Raw genomic sequence first — 21,832 nt, forward strand, 5'->3', positions numbered from 1 at the left:
GTGCCCGCCACCACGCCTGGCTAATATTTTGTATTTTTATTAGAGATGGGGTTTCACTGTGTTAACCAGGATGGTCTCGATCTCCTGACCTCATGATCCGCCCACCTTGGCCTCCCAAAGTGCTGGGATTACAGGCGTGACAGTTGAAACTTTAAGAGAGAACAATGAAATGTCATGAAAGTGTTTTAAGTAGGGAAGATAAATTACCAATTTCATTGTTTTCAAAAGTCACTGTGCTTGCAGAGGGTGACCGAGAAGTTGAAGGTGTCTCATGAGAAGGGATACAGCCTGAGGCAAAGCAGGGACAGCCCAAGGAAGGAGGAGGAATGGAACACGGGACTGGCTGTGTGTGGTGAAGAGGAGATGGTGTCAAGGGGGACTTGTGCATTTCTGGCTCAGCTTTCCTGGAAGGATAATGCTGCCATCCAATGAATCACAGAACCCAGAAGCTTGGGGACAAGAGAAGGCAGAGAGAGTATGGTAACAGGCTCTGTGGGCATGTTGAGGTGGAGAAGTCTGCAAGCAGCTGAAGAAATGGGTCTGCAGGTTCAAGAGACTAGGAAGACCCCCAAGTACCGAGGAAAGGGGGCAGAAGGACAGGGAGGTGGCTAGCAGGGGTGTCAAGTCACTGTCTAAGGGAGAAACTGCTCTACAGTTGGGTCAACTGCTCAAAGAGCAAACATCTGTGTATCTGCCCTGTGCATTCTTAACCAGGCCCGGAGACCTAGCCTAAGCTTTGAGAAGGGAGGGAGGGAGGGAGGGATAAGGGAAGGAAAAAAGGGAGAGGAGAAGGGAGGAAGGGATGGAAGAAAGAAGGAAGGGAGAAACGGAGGAAGAGAGGGAGGAAGGAAAGGAGGGAGGGAGAGGCAGGCAGGCAGGAACGAAAGAAGGAAAGAAGGAAGGAAGGAAGGAAGGAAGGAAGGAAGGAAGGAAGGGTGAGCGACATATAAACAGCATATAACAACAGTTTTCTGTGAGGGGAGGGCAGTCACAGGAAATGGCCCTGTTTCTTTCCCATCCTCTTTCCTGTTTCCTGTCCTGGAAAATCATCCCAGTGGTTCCCCTCTTGGTTTTCCACATGACTAAACTCCACGGGGCTTGAATGATCAGGCTGCCAGGCTGCCTCTCCCCAGTTCCTCCAGCTCCCACAGAGCCCACAGGGACCTGCAGATCTGGGCGCCCTGCCCATCCCCTTCTTTCCCCCACCACACCTGGGAGGGCCCTCACTGGGGAGGGGGCCAAGAGTGGGTCTGGCCTGGGATGTTCAGATGCTCACAGCATGGAAAGGTCCATCCGGCTGCTGGCCTGCTTGGCGTGTGTCCTCCCGACAGGTGAGTGTCTGCTACTCTCTCTGGCCCATGCTCGGGACAGAATAGATTCTGACGGTGTCTTAGGTACAGTCTCCCCTGGAAAGCGGGAAGTGCGTGTGCACAGGGCCTCCAGGCCTGTAGAGGAGGAAGAGCTGAGCTTGGGGCCTGTGGTGCCAGAAACCAGAAGTTCAAATCAGTGCTTTGTCTTGGATTTCAGGTGACTTGAGGCAGGCACCCCACGTCTCTGGTCTCAGGGTGGCTGCCTATATAAAGGCCACTTGTCCCACTCATTCCTTCGAGGATCCAGAGGACAATAGGCCAGGTACAGAGAGGACATGACAGGCTCTGAACAAGCTTCATGTGCTGCTGTCACCCAAGTGCCATGTGTTTTGATGGGCACAGCCTGAGGAAGAAGGGAGGGGAGCACATGGGCGTTTGGAGATGATGCTTGTGCATGGAAGGGGGTGATTTCATGTGGGGGATATATTGAGGGATAGAGGCCCTCCCAGCAGGAATCCCAATGGGTGAGTGGGAACTCTGGCAGGTTTAAGCAACAGTGTCATCAGTCACTTAGCTCAGTGACTTGGTATCCTGGGAACAGTGTTTCAAAGGGCACAGGGGCCATCTGCATCAGAATTCCCGGGGTTAGGGGAGGGCATTTGCTAAAATGCAGGTTCTTTGGCTCCACCTCAGACCTGCAGAATCAGAGTACCAGGCAGCAAGCCCAGGAATCTGAGTTTTCACCACCTTCTTGGGTGATTCTCATGCTCGATGCAGTTGAGGGCACCTGGGATTAATGGCAAAGGCAATCCTCAGAGCCCCTCTCTCCAGATCCCAGTCCTTCCCTCATCCCCATCCTAGGACTCAGCATCCATGCCACTGTATGCTCGGCCATCACAGGCCACACGCTGACATCATGGTGTCCAGAGCTGTAAGTCAACGTTCCCTGTATGGGGGCCTGGCTCCACAACTGGATGATAAACTCCCATACCTTAGACCCCTTTGCCCTCTCCTCCAGCGTTGCACTCAGACTGGAGTCCAGCTCGGGGCTGGTTTGGGCAGTAACAGCAAACCTCTGCACAGCTCTCACCACGTGCTGGGCACTTTAGTAACTCACATAAGCCTCATAACCCTATGAGAAAGGAACTTTGTTTGTTTGTTTGTTTTGGAGACAGAGTCCCACTGTCACCCAGGCTGGAGAGCAGTGGCACAATCTCAGCTCATTGCAAACTCTGCCTCCAAGGTTCAAGTGATTCTTGTGCCTCAGCCTCCCAAGTAGCTGGGATTACAAGTGTGTGCCACCACGCCCGGCTAACTTTTTACGTTTTTAGTAGAGACAGAATTTCACCATGTTGTCCAGCCTGGTCTCGAATTTCTGACCTCAAGTGATCAGCCCGCCTTGGCCTCCCAAAGTGCTGAGATTACAGGCGTGAGCCACCACACCCAGCAGAGAAAGGAACTCTTCCCTATGAAACATTCCTTTTTCACAGATGAAGAACATGGGGCCCAGAGAGGTTTGGCAAGTGGCAGGGGTGGAGCTGGGATTTGAACCCAGGTGTGTGGGGCTTTTGGCTGGGCCCCCCACTATCCCACCCCACACAGCCATGGACCCTTGGTGGGCACTGACAGGGAAGGAGCTATCTTTTCCCAAGTTAACCTAACTTAGCCATCTTTTTGGGATGATTTAGGGTTGGGTCCCACTGAGACAGTGGTCAGACCTGAGTGGCTGATGGGAGAGGGGTTGAGGGTGTAGGTGTTGGCAGTAGGGAAGGTCTGAAGCTCGCCTCTGCTTTTTACTGGCTGCATGGCCTTGGGCAGGCTGCCTACCTTTCTTGAGTCCCTGTAAACTGGGGTCCCTGCCACCTTGAAGAGGTGCTGGGGAGGTTCATTAGACACTACATCAAAGGCCCCCAGCACAGCTCCTTGCCCTCAGTGGCTGCTCGATAAATGGCCATGAAACCTTGCCAAAGTCACACTGTTTCAAGAGAGCCGAGGCTTTGGGGATTTTAGGGAGATATTTTTTTTTTCTCCTGCTACGGGTCAGCTGCTATGAATCAGCAAGAGACAAAGGATTTAGAGGAAGCACGGGCTGTGGAGTCACATGTTCAAAAACAAACGCCAAACCGCACACCTGCTCTGTTGAGATTACTGAGTGCAGCCAAGACACTCACGTGAGCCAACTCAGCTGCAGAAAGTCGTTTTCCTTACAAACAGCAGCTGCTTCACAGTTAAAACCAGGGTGGTCCAGGCCCCCGCTTCCTGATGCTCTTCTGGCTGCCCTTCTCTTGGGAGCCTCTCCTTGTGGCTCAGCCGGAAGACGTCCAGGCCACGGCCTGGGCAAGAGGCCTGAGGAGCAGGCTCTGCCCCACCACCATGTGTGCACCAGAGGTTCTGTGAGCAGACGCCTGTGCCAACGCGGGCCCGCAAGTCATGGTCCCTTCCCTGGCCCAGAACAGCCCCTTGCTGAGAGAAAAGTGGGAATCATTTGTCCCAGAAAGGCCCCTTCCACTTTCCATGTCCTCCCCTGTAGGCAGGAGATTCCTGTACTCGACACCCAGTGCCCAGCAGCCCCTAATCTCCCAGGGGCTCCCCACATAGCCTCCCTTGTCCTCCCTCATCTCCCCCCATATCTGCTTTTAAGAAGCTGGAGATGCCAGGGAATGTGGGGCAGGGGGAAGAACACTGGCCTGGGAGCTCCAACCACCCAGGTAACCTTGGACAAGTCCTCAGGTGGTCCTCAAGCCTGAGACAGGCAAGTGTCAAAACCACAACCGCTGTCATCTTCAGGACCCCTTGTGCCAGGCCTGTGACAAACAGTTTATTTACTCTTCAGCACAGCCTTGCAAGTGAGGCTCATCGGGGGTTCAGTGACTGCTGGAGCCCAAATGGGAACCAGAGGCTTCTGAGTGCGCGCCCACTTCTCCCACACCCTCCTGCAGTGGCAGGGAGCCTGGGCGAAGCCTGGTGTGGAGAGCGATTTACTTCACTAGTTCTGAACTGCTGCAGAAAAACAAACCCAAATGGCAAGACAAATGGCAACGGTCACCCAAAGATGCAGGAGTGTTCATTCGGGACGCAGGGAAAGGTCAGAACCAGAGGAGATGGGCTGGTGTCACAGCCCAGGAGGAAATGGGGGGCTTTAATGAGCTGGGGCGCTTCTCTCCCAGTGGTTGTTGTAAGCAGTTTGCTTGGACTCAGGATGTCCTATCTAGGGCGGGAAGGGGAGGAATGAAGGAGCAGGGCCCACTATGGAGGCTGGGCAGGGGGTGGGGGCACCAGCAGAGACAGGCTACATCGGGCCTCTGAAGAGCAGCACCCTGAGGTGGGCACAGGCCCCACGGCAGGGTCCGCCTGTGGCCCTGCCTCTCCATCAGCTCAGGTAAGCAGGGCCACACCCACGCCACAGTCAGCCTGCGGCAGAGGCATGAGTTAAAGGGGAAGCCAGATAACCCTGAGGCAGATGGAGACCAGCTGGCTTTTCACTCACTACTCATACCTCATCCCTTCCCGGGAACCTTCAGGGTCTGGTTTGTGCTGATGGTTGGAATTTCTGCTTCTTCTCCCTCCTCTGCTCTCTGATCTCCACCCCATTCTTGCCCTTTCTCTGCTGATAACCTATGTTGACAACCTGCAAGCCCAGAGAAAGATTTGCAGGGAGCAAACTGAGGGGTGGGAGGGGAGGGGCTGAGCTGCAAAAAGCCTCAGCTCCACCTACATACCTATGGGTGAGGTCGACAGCCAATGGGAGTATCTCTCCTTGCCCCCAAAATGCCCTCTCCTGGCCCTCCAGGTGCCACAATGCTGGAAGTTCCACCCCCAGAGCCACTCTCCGGGAGCACCCGTTAGCATGCCCAGGTGCCCTCAAGGAGGGTAGCCCCTCCCAGATTGTTGGGCTCCTCAAATTGGCCACTTGTCAGCTGGTAATGTCAGCCATGTGGTGGGGGCAAGGGCACAACAGACGTCTGAGGGACTCGAGCTCTGAGGGCCACAACGCTGTCCCTCCTGGAGGCGTGGTCTTCCTACAGTGACTGGCCCCCCTGGCTCCATCCTTCCCTTACCCCCTCAAAATCCATGTCACATAAAGCCCACCCCAGCAGACCTAATTCTTGTTAAAGTGCCATTCTGTAAGGGTACCCCATCTGGCCATTATTCCACCACGACTACCACAGGACTCACTTTCCTGTCAGTGACACCCTGGAGAGGGTCTTTAATTCCAGGCATTAGTAAAACCTCCACAGACAGCAAGTGACCCGTGCTCCGCCATGAAACCAACAAGCAGCTTTCTCTCTAGTAAACAGAAGTGTGTGACAACGCCCACAAAAGATCTACACAGAGGTTCCCGTGCGAATTCCCGCTTTGCTTTCTTCCTTACCAAGAAACTGGTGGAAATCTTTGGTCAGCTGTGGCGAAACCAAGGTTTCTGTTTCCGACCCTATCCAATTGCAGCTTCTCCTGGTGTAGGCTCCCCAGCTCTGTTTCTGTCTCCCTGGAGCTCTCTGCCTACTCTGTCACCACAGGTATAGGGGCTTTGGGAGAGTAAGTTTGGCATCAGTCAACTACTCCCTAGTGAAATCATGATTACAATGATGTGAGAGCTAATGCCCAATGCTGCAACCCCAATCCGTCCTCCTTTAGATGGGTCACTGCCAGGAGGCATGAAGGGAGCTACAGGGGGATTTCACTATGAAAGGCCATCAAGGCATGGATGCTTCTTTCCAAGTAACTTTTCCAAGTCGGTTTTCTGAATACCTAAAAGTCCTTTGATTTATTTTAGCTAGATATTTTTCTTTCTTTCTTTTCTTTTCCTTTTTTTTTTTTTTGAGACTGAGTCTCACTCCGTCACCCAGGCTGCAGTGCAGTGGCACTATCTCAGCTCACAGCAACCTCCACCTCCCAGGTTCAAGCAATTCTCCTGCCTCAGCCTCCCAAATAGCTGGAACTACAGGCGCCCACTGCCGTGCCAGGCTAATTTTTTTTTTTTTGTACTTTTAGTAGAGATGGAGTTTCACCATATTGGCCAGGCTGGTCTTGAACTCCTGACCTTGTGATCTGCCTGCCTCAGCCTCCCAAAATGCTGGGATTACAGGTGTGAGCCACCACGCCTGGCCAGCTAGACATTTTTCTAAAATGTTTTATGTGCTTTCTTGTCATTTTTATCCAAGTATCATTTTCAGACATAGATTTTTAGAATTTAATGTCACCTTAGTAAACATCTAGAGTTATCAACTCATGGATGAGACTACTGGTGCCAGAGAGTTATGGCGACTTGCCTAAGGTCCCAAAGTCAGCATCAGAGCTAGGGCTGGAGCCCGGGACAGACCCCTGACACCCACTCTGAAGGGCATGCCACTAAAGCAGGATGCCTCTTGCGGCAGTGAACCCCTCCATGGTGCCTCGGGTCATCTCTGTGTGCACCTACTACACTCGCCTGCTGCAGTGTGTGATGGTTCAAAGGCTTCTGGGTTCACTCCTTCTCCAAATAGTCCCTTTGACACTGTACATTTATCATTTCTGCCTAAGCTGTCTTTCCATTATTTTTTACTGAAACTTTCCTTCCTCATTGAATGTCAACTCTCATTTCTTGCTGCTTTCCAAGAGTCTACAAACAGTAACCACGTTCTAGCTTTTCAATTTTCATGTCCCTGGGCTGCGAAACCAAATAAGTGTGTTAGAATTGTGCATAAATTAAAAAACAAATAGTGGCTGAGCAATGGCCAGACTGTCAACATAAGGAGGAGGCTGTTAATTGCCACTGCAACTGTATCCCCAGCACCCAGCAGAGTCTCTAGCACATGGTAAATTCTCAATAAATACCTATTGAGTGAATACATGAATGAATAAATGAAGAAATTCCAGGTGAGTTAAGGACAAGGACTGGGCAATTATACTTCAGTTGGTCCAATATGCTGAACTGAGCTGCAAATGGTATAGTGTCCAGGTACTGACATCTTTTTTTTTTTTTGGCAGTTTCGCTCTTGTTGCCCAGGCTGGAGTACAGTGGACTCCAGAGCAATCTCGGCTCACTGCAGCCTCCACCTCCCGGGTTCAAGCAGTTCTCCTGCCTTAGCCTCCCGAGTGGCTGGGATTATAGGCGTGCACCATCGTGCCCGGCTAATTTTTATATTTTTAGTTGAGGCAGGGATTCACCACCAGGTTGGTCTTGAACTCCTGACCTCGGGTGATCCACCTGCCTCGGCCTCCCAAAGTGCTGGGATTACAGGCCTGAGCCACCGTGCCCAGCCCAACATCTTAACCTCCTGTAGTATCACCCTGAACATTTCTCCACCACCTTCTGTTCACACTCCCTGTACAGGACTAGTGAGGGAAGGGAACTAATACATATGGAGCATTTGCTGTGTGTGAGGCACTGTTTTCGGTGCTCTACATATGTGGTTTCATTCAATCCTCAATCCTATGTGGAAGGTACTATGTTCCCCATTTTGCAGCAGAGGACCCTGAGACCCGGGATATTATGTAACTTGTCCAAAGATCACCCAGCAAGTGAAGGAGCCTAGGACATGCCAGGCACAGATTGGGTGCTTGATAAAATTCTGATGAAGAATGCCCAGAGGTGGAATTGCCACCTACGTCCGGCTATGCGAAAGCCAGCATGCTTCCCGCCATACACCCGGCTATGCCAAAGCTAGCATGCTTCCCGCCATAAACCCGGCTATGCCAAGCTAGCATGCTTCCCGCCAAACACTATGGCCCACCGTTGAGGAAGGGTGTTTTGGACAACAGGAAGAATGTGGGTCTCCTGATGGCCCCTGAAGGTTGACAGAGATAAAGCAGAGAGATTAGAGACCCTACAGTAAGGAGCCATGATTCCAGTTCAGGAATCCTCCCTCCCCTGTCTTAGCAGACAGGCATAAGCTGCCAGAGGGAACTGTAAATGTCACAGGATGCTGGGGAGCTTCAATTCCAGCCAAAGCAAATGCATTTTTTCCCTGGGCAAATCCTGCTGAGTCCTTCCTGCCCTCGCCCTGAGTCCTCTGGGCAGCCTCATCCAAAGGTCTCTGTGTAAGCGGGAGTCCAAGTGCCCGCTTCTTTGAATCCCATTCAGCAGGTAAACAGGAAGCATAAATCTCTTCCTAATGTCAGCCAAGATCGTAACCCTTGGTGAAAGAGCCTCTGTGTTCCCATTCTGCTCCTAGAGCAAAGCTCACCAGGGAGTGAGGGGCCCAGACCTGCCATTTGTAGCACACTTTAGGACATTTTCAAAATTGGCTGTTGTCCTTGGTCACTGGAGCATACAGGTAAAGGTAAAAATCATTTGAACAAAGGAGGCAAAACTACCCAGGGTTAAGCCTTGGCTCTGTGACTTCACCAAGTTGCTGCGGTTCTGCAAGCCCCAGTTTCCCCTTCTCTAAGAGGGAGCTAATGATAGCACCTGATGAGGTTGTTGTGCATTTTATTTTTATTTATTATTATTATTATTATTTGAGACAGAGTCTTGCTCTGTTGCCCAGGCTGGAGTACAGTGGTGCAATCTCAGCTCACTGCAACCTCTGCCTCCTGGGCTCAAGCAATTCTCATGCCTCAGCCTCCCGCATAGGGATTACAGGTGACCATCACCATGCCTGGCTAATTTTTGTATTTTTAGTAGAGAGGAGGTTTCACCATGTTAGCCAGGCTGGTCTGGAACTCCTGACCTCTAGTGATCTGCCTGCCTTGGTCTCCCAAAGTGCTGGAATTACAGGCATGAGCCACTGCGCCCAGGCTCTTGTGCATTTTAAATGAGATGTACAGATTTAATGCAAACCAAGCAAATTCTCAAAAAGAGTTTACTGCTGTCGTTATTGTTGCTGTTGTTGTTAGTTCATAAACAAATTTCTATAAAAGGGCAAAAACCGAGATATAGATATATAGAACTGAATAAGAGGGAAAAGGTGGGGAACCATCCAGATTCATTAGAACACTGTAGTAATGAAGAACATGGCATGCTGTATTGATACAGAGGTGAACAAATTAACCAAGATAAGTAGAGATACAGAAAAAAACCGTGAATCCATGGAAACATGACACATGACAGAGTATTGTTTTTTAATGAGATGAGGACTCCCCAAAGTACTGTGTGCTCTGGCCTCATTATGCCTTCATGCCTGGCAACCTCTATGCTGATTGATGTCCATGCCTTGTGGCTTTGCTCTGCTGTTCCCTTTGTCTACAATGCTACCTCAAGACATCATGCAGTCCCCTCCCTTTCTCAAGGCTCTGCTGAAGTAACATCGCCTCTCTCAAGGGTTCTCTAATCCCTGTCTGCCTAATCCACCCCTACTCTAACCACCCCTACCCTCTCCTGTCAGCCTGGACACCCACCCTTCTGCTCTCACATGGCAAATCAATCCAATGTCAGTGACTAGGAGGCAGGTACCATGATGAGCAACAGCAACACAAACAGAACCGGATAGATGTGGTCCCTGGCCTGCCAGAGCTTCTGTGTGTCTGGGCAAGACACACAGTTCAAAGGCAATGCTTATACTGAGGAAGTACCTATGCCAGCTCTGGGGCACAGGGGAGGGAGGCCAGCCCTAGGGTTGGGGCTCTGGGAAGTCCCCCTGCTGTAGGAAAGACTCAGTGGAGCCCTAAGGATGAAGAGGAGGAGCTGGTGAGTGACATGGGCCAAAAGCCATGTTCAGACAGAAGGGATATTGTTCATGCCCATCTTTACGGCACCTGGCAAACTGTAGTGTAATTATGTCCCTACAAATCTGTCTCCCTTTCTAAGCCATGAGCCCCAGCAGGCTGATAAGATATCCTGTCCACCTTTGTCACCACAGCTCATACCCTAGTGCCTGGCATAAAGTGGAGAAGTGTCCAATACATGTTTCCTGAATTGATGAATGCACAATAGCGAATAATATGTGGGGAATCTGTGCCTGCCTCTGTGATGCCCACAAGATGCATGAGGTCAGAGGAGGCTGAGGTCACAGAAAGTGGGAAATAGCAGGGAACTAAGGCTGGGGCTCAGCCTCAAGATTGGATAGGTGCTTTCTGCAGCTAGAAGTAGTGACTGAACCAGCCAATCCTTCAGACAGGGTCTCTCAAATATGGAACAAGGTTCTTTGATGATTAACAACTGAACAAAGAAGCTCTTTCTAGAGATAAAATGTTAGGTCCTCCACTCGGGTTCAAAAATGTAATGACGTTTGTCCAGAAAAAAAAAAAAAAGAGAGAGATTAGGCTTAAAAGCAGGTTGTATGAAAAAAGAACTTGTAGTTTTGAGGCAGGAGAATAGTAGAGGGAATTGGAGGTTGGATACAGGCTGGAATGAGTAGGAGCAGAAGCAATGTGAAGGGGCAGGTGAGCAAGAAGCAAGAGAAGAAGCAGAAGTTGAGCAGCCAAAACAAAAGGGAAATAAGCAAGTAAGAGCCCCATGGCCGGCAAGATCCAGACCAGACCAGTAAAGGTAAGCTTCTCAGAGATAAGCATGGGCTTTAGAGAGAAAAGGTATACTTAAAATGACCCTGTATGGTAATTAGCTATTTAAGGTTCGTGCATATGGACTGCATCTCATGCATGTACTTAAAATTGTGGGATGGAGGTGACGCACAAGCGCACAAGGGCCAAAGTAATTAAGCAGCCTATCAATCAAAAGGCAGACGCTGGCTAGAGATTAGGCAGCCCAGGAAGAGAAGGGAAAAAAACATAAAAGGCCATGAAACGTAACAAACTGGTGCTAATCTCATTTCATAGAGGTCAGTCGCTCTCCCACTCCAAGGGTGTGATACTGTACTTCATACACTCTTCCTGCTTTGCTTTGCTATTTCTGTCACGTCCAATTGTTTGTGGCACCAAGAACCTGGAACTGAACCATCCGGTAACACTTTTACTTGATGGCAAGCTGGGCATGAACACACAGTGGGATTTTTTCCAGGTACAGCTCCCACAGCCCAGGGCAGCACGATGGGACTCGGAACACTGCAGGTCCAGCACACACCTGGAGCCCCCAGGCTCAGGACACTACAATGAAGGAAGAGGACAGTGAGGATGAGGAGGGCCAGGGGAGGGACTGGGATTTTTCCACCAGAAAAGAGAAGGCTCGATGGGTCCAGGATAGTCATCACAAGACCCTGCATAGGGTCATCATGGGAAGGAGATATACACACTACAGAGAACAATGGCGGTCCTGTGGGCGGCGAAAGATTTTGGTTCTGTGCAGAAGGAACGTCCGGACCTGTGATTATTCATAGATGGATGGTTCCCACGGAGGATGGTCTGCCAGCGGTGCGCTAGGGCTAAGAGGACTCCTGCCCAAGGAACAAATTGGGCTAAATTACCTCAAAAAGCAAAGAGCACTGGGCTTGGAGTCAGAAAAGCTATATTTCTCCCATCTTCAACCTGTGTGATCTGAGCCTTCATTTTCTCACCTTTAATAATGTCTGCCCTGCCTTTCTCCACTGGGTGTTTTGAGGGTCACATGACATGGTATCTATGAAAGCGCTGTGTAAACTACAAAGCCCTTTGGAAACAGGGGCTGCTGTATTATTTCCTCTAAAGATCCTTTTGTGAACTGCACCCTGGGGCACCGGTTGGGCAGGCTTAGAAGCCTGCCCTCTCTCCTTGGGAGGCACCACCCCTGGCCAGATCCTCTGAGGCACGCTCCCCTCTCCCCCAAAGTAGCACACAGAGGCAACCACACACACCCTGCAGTTCACCAGCCCTCTGTGAGGTGGAGGCAGACCTCTGCTTCCAGACCTTGGCTCAACCACACATCCATGGTTCATAAGGTGGGGAATGTGGAAACTGTGTCCAGAGGTGCTTGCACAGAGCAAGGAGGCAGTGAAACAGCCCACCTCTCTTGTCTCTCAGCTCCCTCCCTGCCCAGGCACTAGGGAAGCCAGTCAGGGCACAGTCCACTTGGGTATACCTGGATTCTAGAGGAATCTCCTGCACCAACTCAACGCATTAGCTTCCAAACACACTGCCCCCTCGCAGGGGCTGTTTCCTCTCTGTAAGTGGAAGTGCTGTTGTCCTCGGAGGAGCCCCAAAGTTCCCAGCCTCTAGTGCACTAGAACGCAGGCTGTGGAGTGAGGCGATCCTGATCGCTGGCTTGGCCTCATGCTGGCAGTGTGACTTCAGTTACTCAACTGAGCCTCAGTTTATTCACGTGTAACCCGGGGATAACTGTGTTTATCTGTAGGCTCATTTGTGAGAACTAAAATAGATACTACGGAGAACTTACTCAACACAGAGGTGCACAGTAAGTGCTTTTATTATTATCACCATCTCGGAGATCTTGGGAGTCTGTTTTAACCACGGGATCCCAGGGTTTTTCCACAGGACAGGTTTTGATGGGGAAAAACTAAGGGTAAGAATATGGGGACAAGCGGTCTGCAGGTGAGTTAGGAAACAAAGTGGGGAATCCAGGCACCTCCCAAGTCGAGGGAGTGCAGGCCCTGGGAGTGCAGGCACCAGGAATTGCCCCTCAAGTCACAAGAGGGGGTTCCGGCTCCCCTGGAAGTGGGGGACGATCCCTGAGTCCTGGGGTTTCCAGGCTGGGGGTTGGGGGAGCGCTTCCTGGGTCGTGGGGTTTCCAGGCCGCGGGTGCGGGAGCCTCGACCCCCCGGGCCCCGAGCCTGACACAGCCTGCCCCGCTCTCAGGCTCGCCAGCGCAGCGCTGGTCCATGCAGGTGCCAGCCGAGGTGAGCGCGGCGGCAGGCGACGCAGCAGTGCTGTCCTGCACCTTCACTCACCCGCACCGCCACTACGACGGGCCGCTTACTGCCATCTGGCGCGCGGGCGAGCCCTACGCGGGCCCGCAGGTGTTCCGCTGCGCTGCAGCGCGAGGCAGCGAGCTCTGCCAGACGGCGCTGAGCCTGCACGGCCGCTTCCGGCTGCTGGGCAACCCGCGCCGCAACGACCTCTCGCTGCGCGTCGAGCGCCTCGCCCTGGCCGACGACCGCCGCTACTTCTGCCGCGTCGAGTTCGCCGGCGACGTCCATGACCGCTACGAGAGCCGCCACGGCGTCCGGCTGCACGTGACCGGTGAGGCTGCGCGGGAAAGGGTCCCGGGCCTCCCTTCCCGCCGCCCGCCTGCCCAGCCTTGAGGGCTACCTGGGTGCCAGGCGCTGTGCTGCGCCAGGAAGGGCAACGAGACCCAGCCCTCTCCTCTACCCCAGGGATCTCACACCTGGGGGTAGTTTAGGACCACCTGGGAACTTGACACAGATGCAGAATACAGGTCCCAAGAAGGGCTGAGGTGGGCCCGGGAATAGGCATTGCAGTGACTGTCGTAGAGTGACTGTCCCCAGTGGCTCTCAGACGAAGAGGCGAGAAAGACAAGTGAATGGCAATCCTAAATATGCCAATGTGATGTGTGCTACCAGCCCTGAAAGACACTTGCAACCCCTCTACCCAGGGGTGCACAGAGAGCCCACCCAGTAGTGCCTAGCACTTTGCCAGACCCTGAGATACAAAGATTCCTGAACCAGGGTCCGGTCCCTGGAGCAGTGGCTCTCCACTCTAGCCCCCACCCTGCTTTGCGACGATAATGGCCACTTAGCATTTGCTAGGGGGCCAGGACCTAGTCCAAGAACCCCCACAAGCATGAATTTGCCAAATCTTTTCAGCAACCCCTTAAGGCAACTGCTATCATGATCCTCACTTTATACACGGAGAAACAGAAGCAGACATGATAGAATAGTTCGCCCAAGGCCACACCTGTATCGGGACTGGGGCAGCCTGGCACCCAAGTGCCCATTCCTCCCTTCCGACCCGCCCCCACTCCTCTGGCTCTGGCATCCAAAGGGCCAAGGGGAGGGGTGCCCTTGCCTTTGCCCGCCGCTTGCGCACTGCAACCCGCTTTCTCGCCCTACCCCAACCCCGCCTCGATCGCGGCTGGTGACAGTCACCCGCCTTCTCCCCTGCAGCCGCGCCGCGGATCATCAACATCTCAGTGCTGCCCGGCCCGGCGCACGCCTTCCGTGCGCTCTGCACTGCCGAAGGGGAGCCGCCGCCTGCCCTCGCCTGGTCCGGCCCGGCCCTGGGCAATGGCTCAGCCGCCGTGCCGAGCCCGGGTCAGGGTCACGGCCACCTGGTGACCGCCGAACTGCCTGCACTGAACCACGACGGCCGCTACACGTGTTCGGCAGCCAACAGCCTGGGCCGCTCCGAGGCCAGCGTCTACCTGTTCCGCTTCCATGGCGCCAGCGGGGCCTCGACGACGGTAGCCCTCCTGCTCGGCGCGCTCGGCCTCAAGGCGCTGCTGCTGCTCGGGGTCCTGGCCGCTGGCGTCGCCCGCCGCCGCCCAGGTGGGTGCGCCCCAGACTCAGGTGGCCGCGAAGGGCCGGGCCAGGGCTCTCTTCTTAGATAAGACCACCTGGCTGACCACCTGGCACTACCAGAACGTCGGTTTTTTGCCCTATGCATCCTGGCACTTTCCTCTCTGCATGAAGCCCAGCAGGTGTAACCAGAGTGAAAAAAATCCCATTTTGCAATAAGGAAGCTGAGACTCAAGAGAAGTTAAGTAAGCTGCCTTTTGATACTGGCACAGAGACAGAGAGACCCATACACCGCTAACTCTAGAGCCACCCCTTTACCACCACCCGGCAAACAATTCCTCTGGAGGGGCTCTGACTACAGACCTTCCTAAATAGCACCGTTTCTGAAGACCTACTATGTGCTGTGTGGGTGCTAGGAATACATTGATGAACAAGGCATGGTCCCCTGCCCTGCAGTGGGCGCTGAGCGGTAGGCAGATCATTGCAATGTGCTATGAGAAGGGCTCTCCTCCACCCCCGGTGTGCAGAAGCCAGAGGATGGTATGCCTCCCTCTGGTGAGGCATCTGGAGAAGGTTTCACACAAGCAGTGTTGGGAGAGCTAGATAAAAATATGTAAGTAGGCATGAGCTAGGAAAACAAGGAAACGCTCTTCCTAGCAGAGATCATGGTGGTTTGACTAGCAGGGTGTCCTGAGAGTGCCACCACTGCTGTCGCTGATCTGCATCAGAAATCTGCCCTGTGCCCCAGAGAGGGAGGGAGCTTCTCGGAGCCCCTCGGAACTCCCAGGTCCATAGCACTAGCCTCACACTCTAGTGAGATCAGACTTTGTCATAGTAGCCCTGGCTGCTGCTGTGGCCACAATGGCTTTCTTGCCCCTTTCTTGGAACTCATCAAGAGTTTTGTGCTCAGGGTGCTCAGAAGAACAGACTTTTTACTAGATTTCTCCTCAGTCCATCCCTCTCCTCACTAACTCCCCAGAAGGGTTCCATGGTGCAGCTTCACACCATGCTAGTCTGCTGTTTGCTTCACAAATAGTGGTTTCCCCGAGACCCCTTCCACATGGCATGGGGTGGGGGTGGGCGCACAGGTTGCAGACTGCAGTGGAGATTCATGCCTGCTCTCTTGCTGTCCCTCCCACAGAGCATCTGAACACCCCAGACACCCCACCACGGTAAGTGAGCTCCCGGCCTCCACCCCACCCCACCCCACCCACCTAGTCCCCATCAGCCAGGGGCTCCAGGCAGGAGGAGGAAAAAATGGCAAAGGGCTGGGGCTGGGCCCTCCTTGCAGCCCACCAAGGCACCCCTCTTGCAGCCTTCCAAGGTCTTCCCTGGACAGACCAGGCCTCGCTGACCTGCTCCTCTCCCACAACTCCAGGCTGTTTCTTCCTGTAGTTTCCCCTCCACATTCTTGAACAGGCAGATTCACACAAAAGCCACACTGGGGACACTCATCCCCGTTCCCTCCCGGCACTCTGCAAACAAAATTTCTAGAGTTTCTGAGAGCCTAGGTGAGGGGCCCAGGGACCCCTAGGAAATCACTGACTCTTGGGTCATTACTCTCCTCTTCTGTGGCATCCACCCATGTGAAAGCTGGTGTTGAAGGAGAAAGAATTCAATTCATAGACCCTGGACAGGCTGTGCCTGATCCTGGCGGAGGGTAGGAGTGGAAGAAGGAGCCCAGGCACTCCCATAACTCCACCCACCTGTGCCCTGAAGGCTGGAGGTGCCACACTGCTGGTGGCCCCACTCATCAGCTGCCTGTCGATCTCTCCACAGCCCCACAACCTGTCCTGTGTCCCTGTTTGCTGATTTACTGTCGCACCAATGCCCCTGAATCTGAAAGCCAACTGTTGTTCAGTTATTTAACTGAGTAACTACTGTGTACCAGGCACTAGTACTAAAGACACAGCAATATCCCTGACCTCACAGAACTCACATCCTATTGTGGAAAATTTTAATAAATACGGAAACAGGCCACCTGACATTGTAAAGTAAGAGCTGTGAAGGAAATGGACACACGATGTGGCAGATCCCCTGGGGAGGGGGCCTGCTGCTGGGCTGAGGCTGCTTTAGATCAAGTTCTCTCGGAGGACATGACATTGAGGGGACCTGAGGATGGAGGCCGAGGCCTGGGCAGGTGAGGGGTGGAGTTCCAGAGAGCAAGCCCCACTGGAGTGTGGATGTAAGACAGGGGCAGTGGGGGCAGCCCGGGAGAGGAAAAGGCAAGTAGAAAGGCTCAGGCAAGGCCCAGAAAGGAGGCAGGCATTTCCGCAGGGTGGGCAGGAGGAAGGCAGGAAAGGCGTGGGGGTTATTGTGGGTGCAATGGGAAGTCACTGAATGGTTTTAAGCAGACGAGTGGCCCCATCAGGACAAGCTGGCCCAGGAGACTTGGGTGCAGGTCGTTGGCAAGGCTGAGGCTGGCTTGGCTGCTTGGACAAAGGTGCAGGGGTGGCAGTGGGGAGGTGGGTAGATAGGAAGCAGGGCTTGCCCAAGGGCCCAATGGGCAGCACACAATGTGGGAGGGAGCCCAGGTTGGGAGCCTGAGCCCTGGGTCCCACTTCCTGAGATAAAGACAAGAGAAGAGACTGGGGCGGGTGTGAGGGCCATGCATAGCACAGTGGACATTGAGATTTGAGATTCCCACTGAGATGTCCTAGGGGAAATCAGGAAAGCAGTTGGTGCCCAGGAAGCCAGGCCTGAAGATTCTGATTTGTAGGTCAGGGACATGCAGCCAGTCTTGAGGCCTCAGACAGAGATAGCCACTCTATGGTCTGGGCTGCCCTGGCCTTTGGGAGCCCCTCCCTATTCCTGACTCTGCCCAGCCTCCGACGCCATTCATCTCTAAGCCCTGCCAGTTCCAGCCACACTGCTTCCCAGAATGTCTCCTCTCCTTGGCCCACTGCTGGCATATAGTTTGGGCAGTTGGGGACCTCTTACCTGTCTTGGGTGGCCATTCAACTTTCTCCTGTCCACAGGTCCCAGGCCCAGGAGTCCAATTATGAAAATTTGAGCCAGATGAATCCCTGGAGCCCACCGGCCGCCATGTGCTCACCGTGAAGAGTCCCTCAGCCACCAATACCCATTTCTGCACTGTAAATAATGAAGCCATGCAAGGCTTGGCTGGTATGGCCTGTCCCGATTCCCAGGCACCTTGGCAGCCCCCAGCCGGCTGACTCCTCCCCCATTCGGGGTCAAGACCCTGCTCAAGGAGGCTCATCTGGCCTCCTATGTGGACAACCATTTCGGAGCTCCCTGATATTTATGCCAGCATTTTGTAAGTGTGCATGTGTGTGTGTGTGTGTGTACACGCATTAGCTTGAGCATGAAACTTCCAGAAATGCTCCCTTGCCCTTTCTTACCTAGAACACCTGCTATAGTAAAGCAGACAGGAAACTGTTTACAGGGCCTGGAGGCCCAGTCTTGTCCTCCTCTGTCACCGACTTGCTGTGTGGACCTAGGACACTTTCTTCACTTCTCTGGGTTTCAGTTCATTTACTGTTGAACACGGACAATCATATTCTTCCCTCCTGGCTGGGAGGACTACCAAGATCTGAGGAAATAATGGATGTGAAGGGGCTTTGGAAAATACAAAGCCATCTACTCATGAGGGGCATGACAGGACCCTCTTTGCAGAGTGACCTTTGGACGTGCAGAGAGTTTTTGGAGAAGTGTGGTCCCTGCAGCAGTGTCACGGAGAACACAGAGTTCCATAGAGCAAGGCTGGGGCAGGGGCTGTGCAAACCTGTGGTCAGAGGAACATTAAATCCTGGAAACTTGGTGGCAGGGAGAGGCCTGGGGCCTTTACCCCATGCCCCCTGGGATCTCCACTGTGATTGTTTCACACCCTCTGCCTAACTCTTGCCCCATCAGCTGCCCTACATTGCCTTGAGCTGGGACCCCTAGGAAATGGAAACCAGGCTCCCCTCTCTCAAGGCATTTGGGAACCACTGTCTCAGGGGCTGAAGCCGGGAGACCTGAAGGGAGGTCTGGCTGGAGGGTCCCTGTGGGTAAAGCAGCTACAACTCTGACCTCTCTCTGACCTGCAACCTCTCAGGGCGTGCAAAGTCCAAATGCACTGGCAACTTCACCCCCTTTGCCCTAACATGGGCAGGCTGACTTGAAGGGGTGCTTCCCTATTTACACCTCAGGGTGAATTTGTTGACCACCTTAGCTCCTGTGGTCCTTGGGGCTTAGGGAGAGGTGGGAGGCATGCCTGGGTCCCAAGTGAGCTGGCAAGAAGAAAAGCTGGCAAGAATGCCACAGGCTAGGGCATTAATGAGGCCATGAATGAGACATCTCACCCGTTACAATGACTTTTATCCAAAAGACAGGCAATGACAAATGCTGGTGAGATTGCGGAGAAAGAGGAATTCCCATATACCATTGGTGGGAATGTAAATTAGTACAGCCACTATGGAGAACAGTACAGAGTTTCCTCAAAAAACTAAAAATAGGCCAGGCAGGGTGGCTCATGCCTATAATCCCAGCATTCTGGGAGGCCGAGGCGGGTGGATCATTTAAGGTCAGGAGTTCGAGACCAGCCTAGCCAACATGGTAAAACTCTGTCTCTCCTAAAAATACGAACATTAGCCGGGCGTGCTGGCGCATGCCTACAGTCCCAGCTACTTGGGAGGCTGAGGCAGGAGAATTGTTTGAACCCAGGAGGCGGAGGTTGCAGTGAGCTGAGATCATGCCACTGTCCTCCAGCCTGGGCAACAGAGAGACTCTCTTCCAAAAAAAAAATAGAACTACCATATGATCCGGCAACAGTAATCCCACTGCTGGGTATCTGTCAGCAAGAAAATCAATATATTGAAAAGATACCAGCACTCCCATGTGTACTGCAACACTATTTGCAATAGCCAAGATATGGAATCACCTTAAGTGTCCATCAACGAATGAATGAATAAAGAAAATGAACACACAATGAAATATTATTCAGCCATAAAAAAGAATGAAATCCTGTTGCTTGCAACAACATGGATGGAACTGGCAGCCATTATGTTAAGGGAAATAAGTCAAGAACAGAAAGATAAATACCACATGTTCACACTCATATGTGGAAACTAAAAAAAGCTTGAAATTGAACTCGTGGAGTTAACAGAATAATTACCAGGGGCTGGGAAGGATAGCAGGGAGCAGGGGATAATGTGGGGATACTTAATGAGAACATAATACAGTTAGAGAGAATGAATAAGATCTAGTATTTGCTAGCACAAGAGGGTGATTATAGTTAACAACTTATTGTATATTTTAAAATAACTAAGAGTGGAACTAGAATGTTCTTAACAATAAGTACTTCAGGTGATGGATATGCCAATCCCCGATTTGACCATTGCACATTGTATGCTTGTACCAAAACATCACATGTACCTTATAAATATATAAATACATATATCCATACTAATTAAAAATGTTTTTTAAAAAAGAGGCAGTGATGCTTTTTCCAGGGAGACGGTCTGACGGTCAAGAGATCTTCACAAGATCTTCACAAGTTATTATGCAGGCCAGTGGGTTGCAAAGCTCCACTCCTCACCAGAGCCTTCACCAGGGCAAGAGGCGGCTCCTGATTAACCTTGGGATTCATCCAGGAGCCTGTCTGAGCTGTTAAGAGGTCACAGGAGCCGGCTTACGTACCTCCTTGTATGGGGATGCTTTCAGGCACCTCTATGGAGAGTCCTGCATAACCAGGGAAGTTAAGGACACAGGAGTGGTATGTATTGCAACATCTGCCTGGTCTTTGAGGCCAGTTTCACAGCCAAGAAAAATCGCAATAGGAATTATTTCTTAAGTAACTGCTTTGTGCTCTATTACCTCAATACTATTACCACACTGGAGACTGATTCATTAACATGAATTCAATATCATTTTATAGTCCATCTTCAGATTTCCGCGACTGTCCTCAAAATGTCCTTTTGAGTTTGTTGTTTCTAAGCAGGAAGCAGTTGACTCCAGGTGATTCTTAAGCTAACGGTTGAGACTGCAGCTCTGGGTGCGCCTGGTGTTGGCATGATGGTGATGTATAAGGGTGCCAGGTAATCAGCTGGTGCTAGCTGATACATACCCTCCTGCAGTACTCGCATTTTGAAGAGGGCTTCTTGGGACCGGAAGAAGTGCCATTCCTCAGAGGGACACTTCCTCTGTTGGCATGGTTTCAGATGCAGTGATGGGCTGTGGGAAGCATGTTGAGGAGGGCCGGCCGGCCGGCACCCCCTTTAACAAATGCACACAGTGCACAGGCAGCCCCCAGATTGGCCTCCTGATAAAGCCACTGCTCCTAGGGTCAGAGGGGAAGGTGGTGAGGGGACAGCACTCAGCCGTCCCCAGACCCTCTGAGCTGCCCTTGGAGCCTGGCACTGTCCCTGTAAGAGGTCTGGGTGGAGCAGAGCTGCCTATCTTCCCCCACCTGCCCTCTCAGAGTACTCAGGCTCTGTCACTGGCAACAAAGACCAGAGACAGGCTGAGTCAGCTCGGTGTCCTGCGGCACGGAGTCAAGGAGAGAAATGACCCGGAAGACTCGGTGTTTTCAAGACTGGACTTCCTGTGGTAATGCAGGGCACAGCGTTCCACGAACATACTCTTCCCAGGGGCTTCTGACGGGCAAGCTGCAGCCTGCAGGCTTCCCTCTGTGGTCAATGCCCACCAGACTTTGAAGACAGCAGTGAGAGGAAGTGATCGGCAACTACCTGGGTGATCTCCTGGGTCCACCAGGAGCCCAACACACTTTGCCTGCTGCCAACTGAAGTTTAAAACTAGATGTAGCTACAGGAGAAGAAACCGCCCAGGGGATAATCTATGGTGAAAGTAGGCCCTGCTTTGAGATGGAAATGACTTGGCTGGAGGCACCACGGGCTGAGCTTTCACTTGTACCTCACTGGTCAGACAGGACAAGAAAGCCAGGGTCAGGGGGTGCTTGGTCCCCCACCAGTCACAGAAGCCTCAGGCTGGAAGGCTCCTTAGCCAAGAGTCAAACCGGGTTTTGTCCCCGGTTCCAGTGCTGGCCACTTAAGTCCAGTCCCATTCCTTCTTCAATAACAGCCCCTCACATTTCTGGGCCCCCTGTGATCCCCAAAGCCCTATAAGATCCCAGTGGGGGCCAGGCGCGGTGGCTCATGCCTGTGTCACTTTGGGAGGCCAAGGTGGGTGGATCACCTGAGGTTAGGAGTTCAAGACCAGCCCACAAGGCAAAACCCCGTCTCTACTAAAAATACAAAAACTAGCCAGGCATGGTGGCAGGTGCCTGTAATCCCAGCTACTCAGGAGGCTGAGGCACAAAAATTGCTTGAACCCAGGAGG

General features: G+C 52.6%; 1 protein-coding gene across 1 annotated transcript; it reads left to right on the forward strand.

Annotated features, from left to right (window-relative positions):
- The first annotated feature begins 1,143 nt into the window (after window positions 1–1,143).
- SIGLEC15 (sialic acid binding Ig like lectin 15) lies at window positions 1,144–19,488 on the forward strand. Its single transcript, XM_017857798.1, has 6 exons — window positions 1,144–1,331; window positions 12,454–12,513; window positions 12,915–13,298; window positions 14,183–14,563; window positions 15,675–15,705; window positions 17,512–19,488. Exons 1-6 carry the CDS (start codon window positions 1,280–1,282, stop codon window positions 17,591–17,593), a joined length of 990 nt encoding a protein of 329 aa, XP_017713287.1. The 5' UTR covers window positions 1,144–1,279; the 3' UTR covers window positions 17,594–19,488.
- The last annotated feature ends 2,344 nt before the right edge of the window (window positions 19,489–21,832 follow it).

This window comes from Rhinopithecus bieti, unplaced genomic scaffold (genome assembly GCF_001698545.2).
Source record: "Rhinopithecus bieti isolate Rb0 unplaced genomic scaffold, ASM169854v2 scaffold_42084, whole genome shotgun sequence".
Classification (NCBI taxonomy): domain Eukaryota; kingdom Metazoa; phylum Chordata; class Mammalia; order Primates; family Cercopithecidae; genus Rhinopithecus; species Rhinopithecus bieti.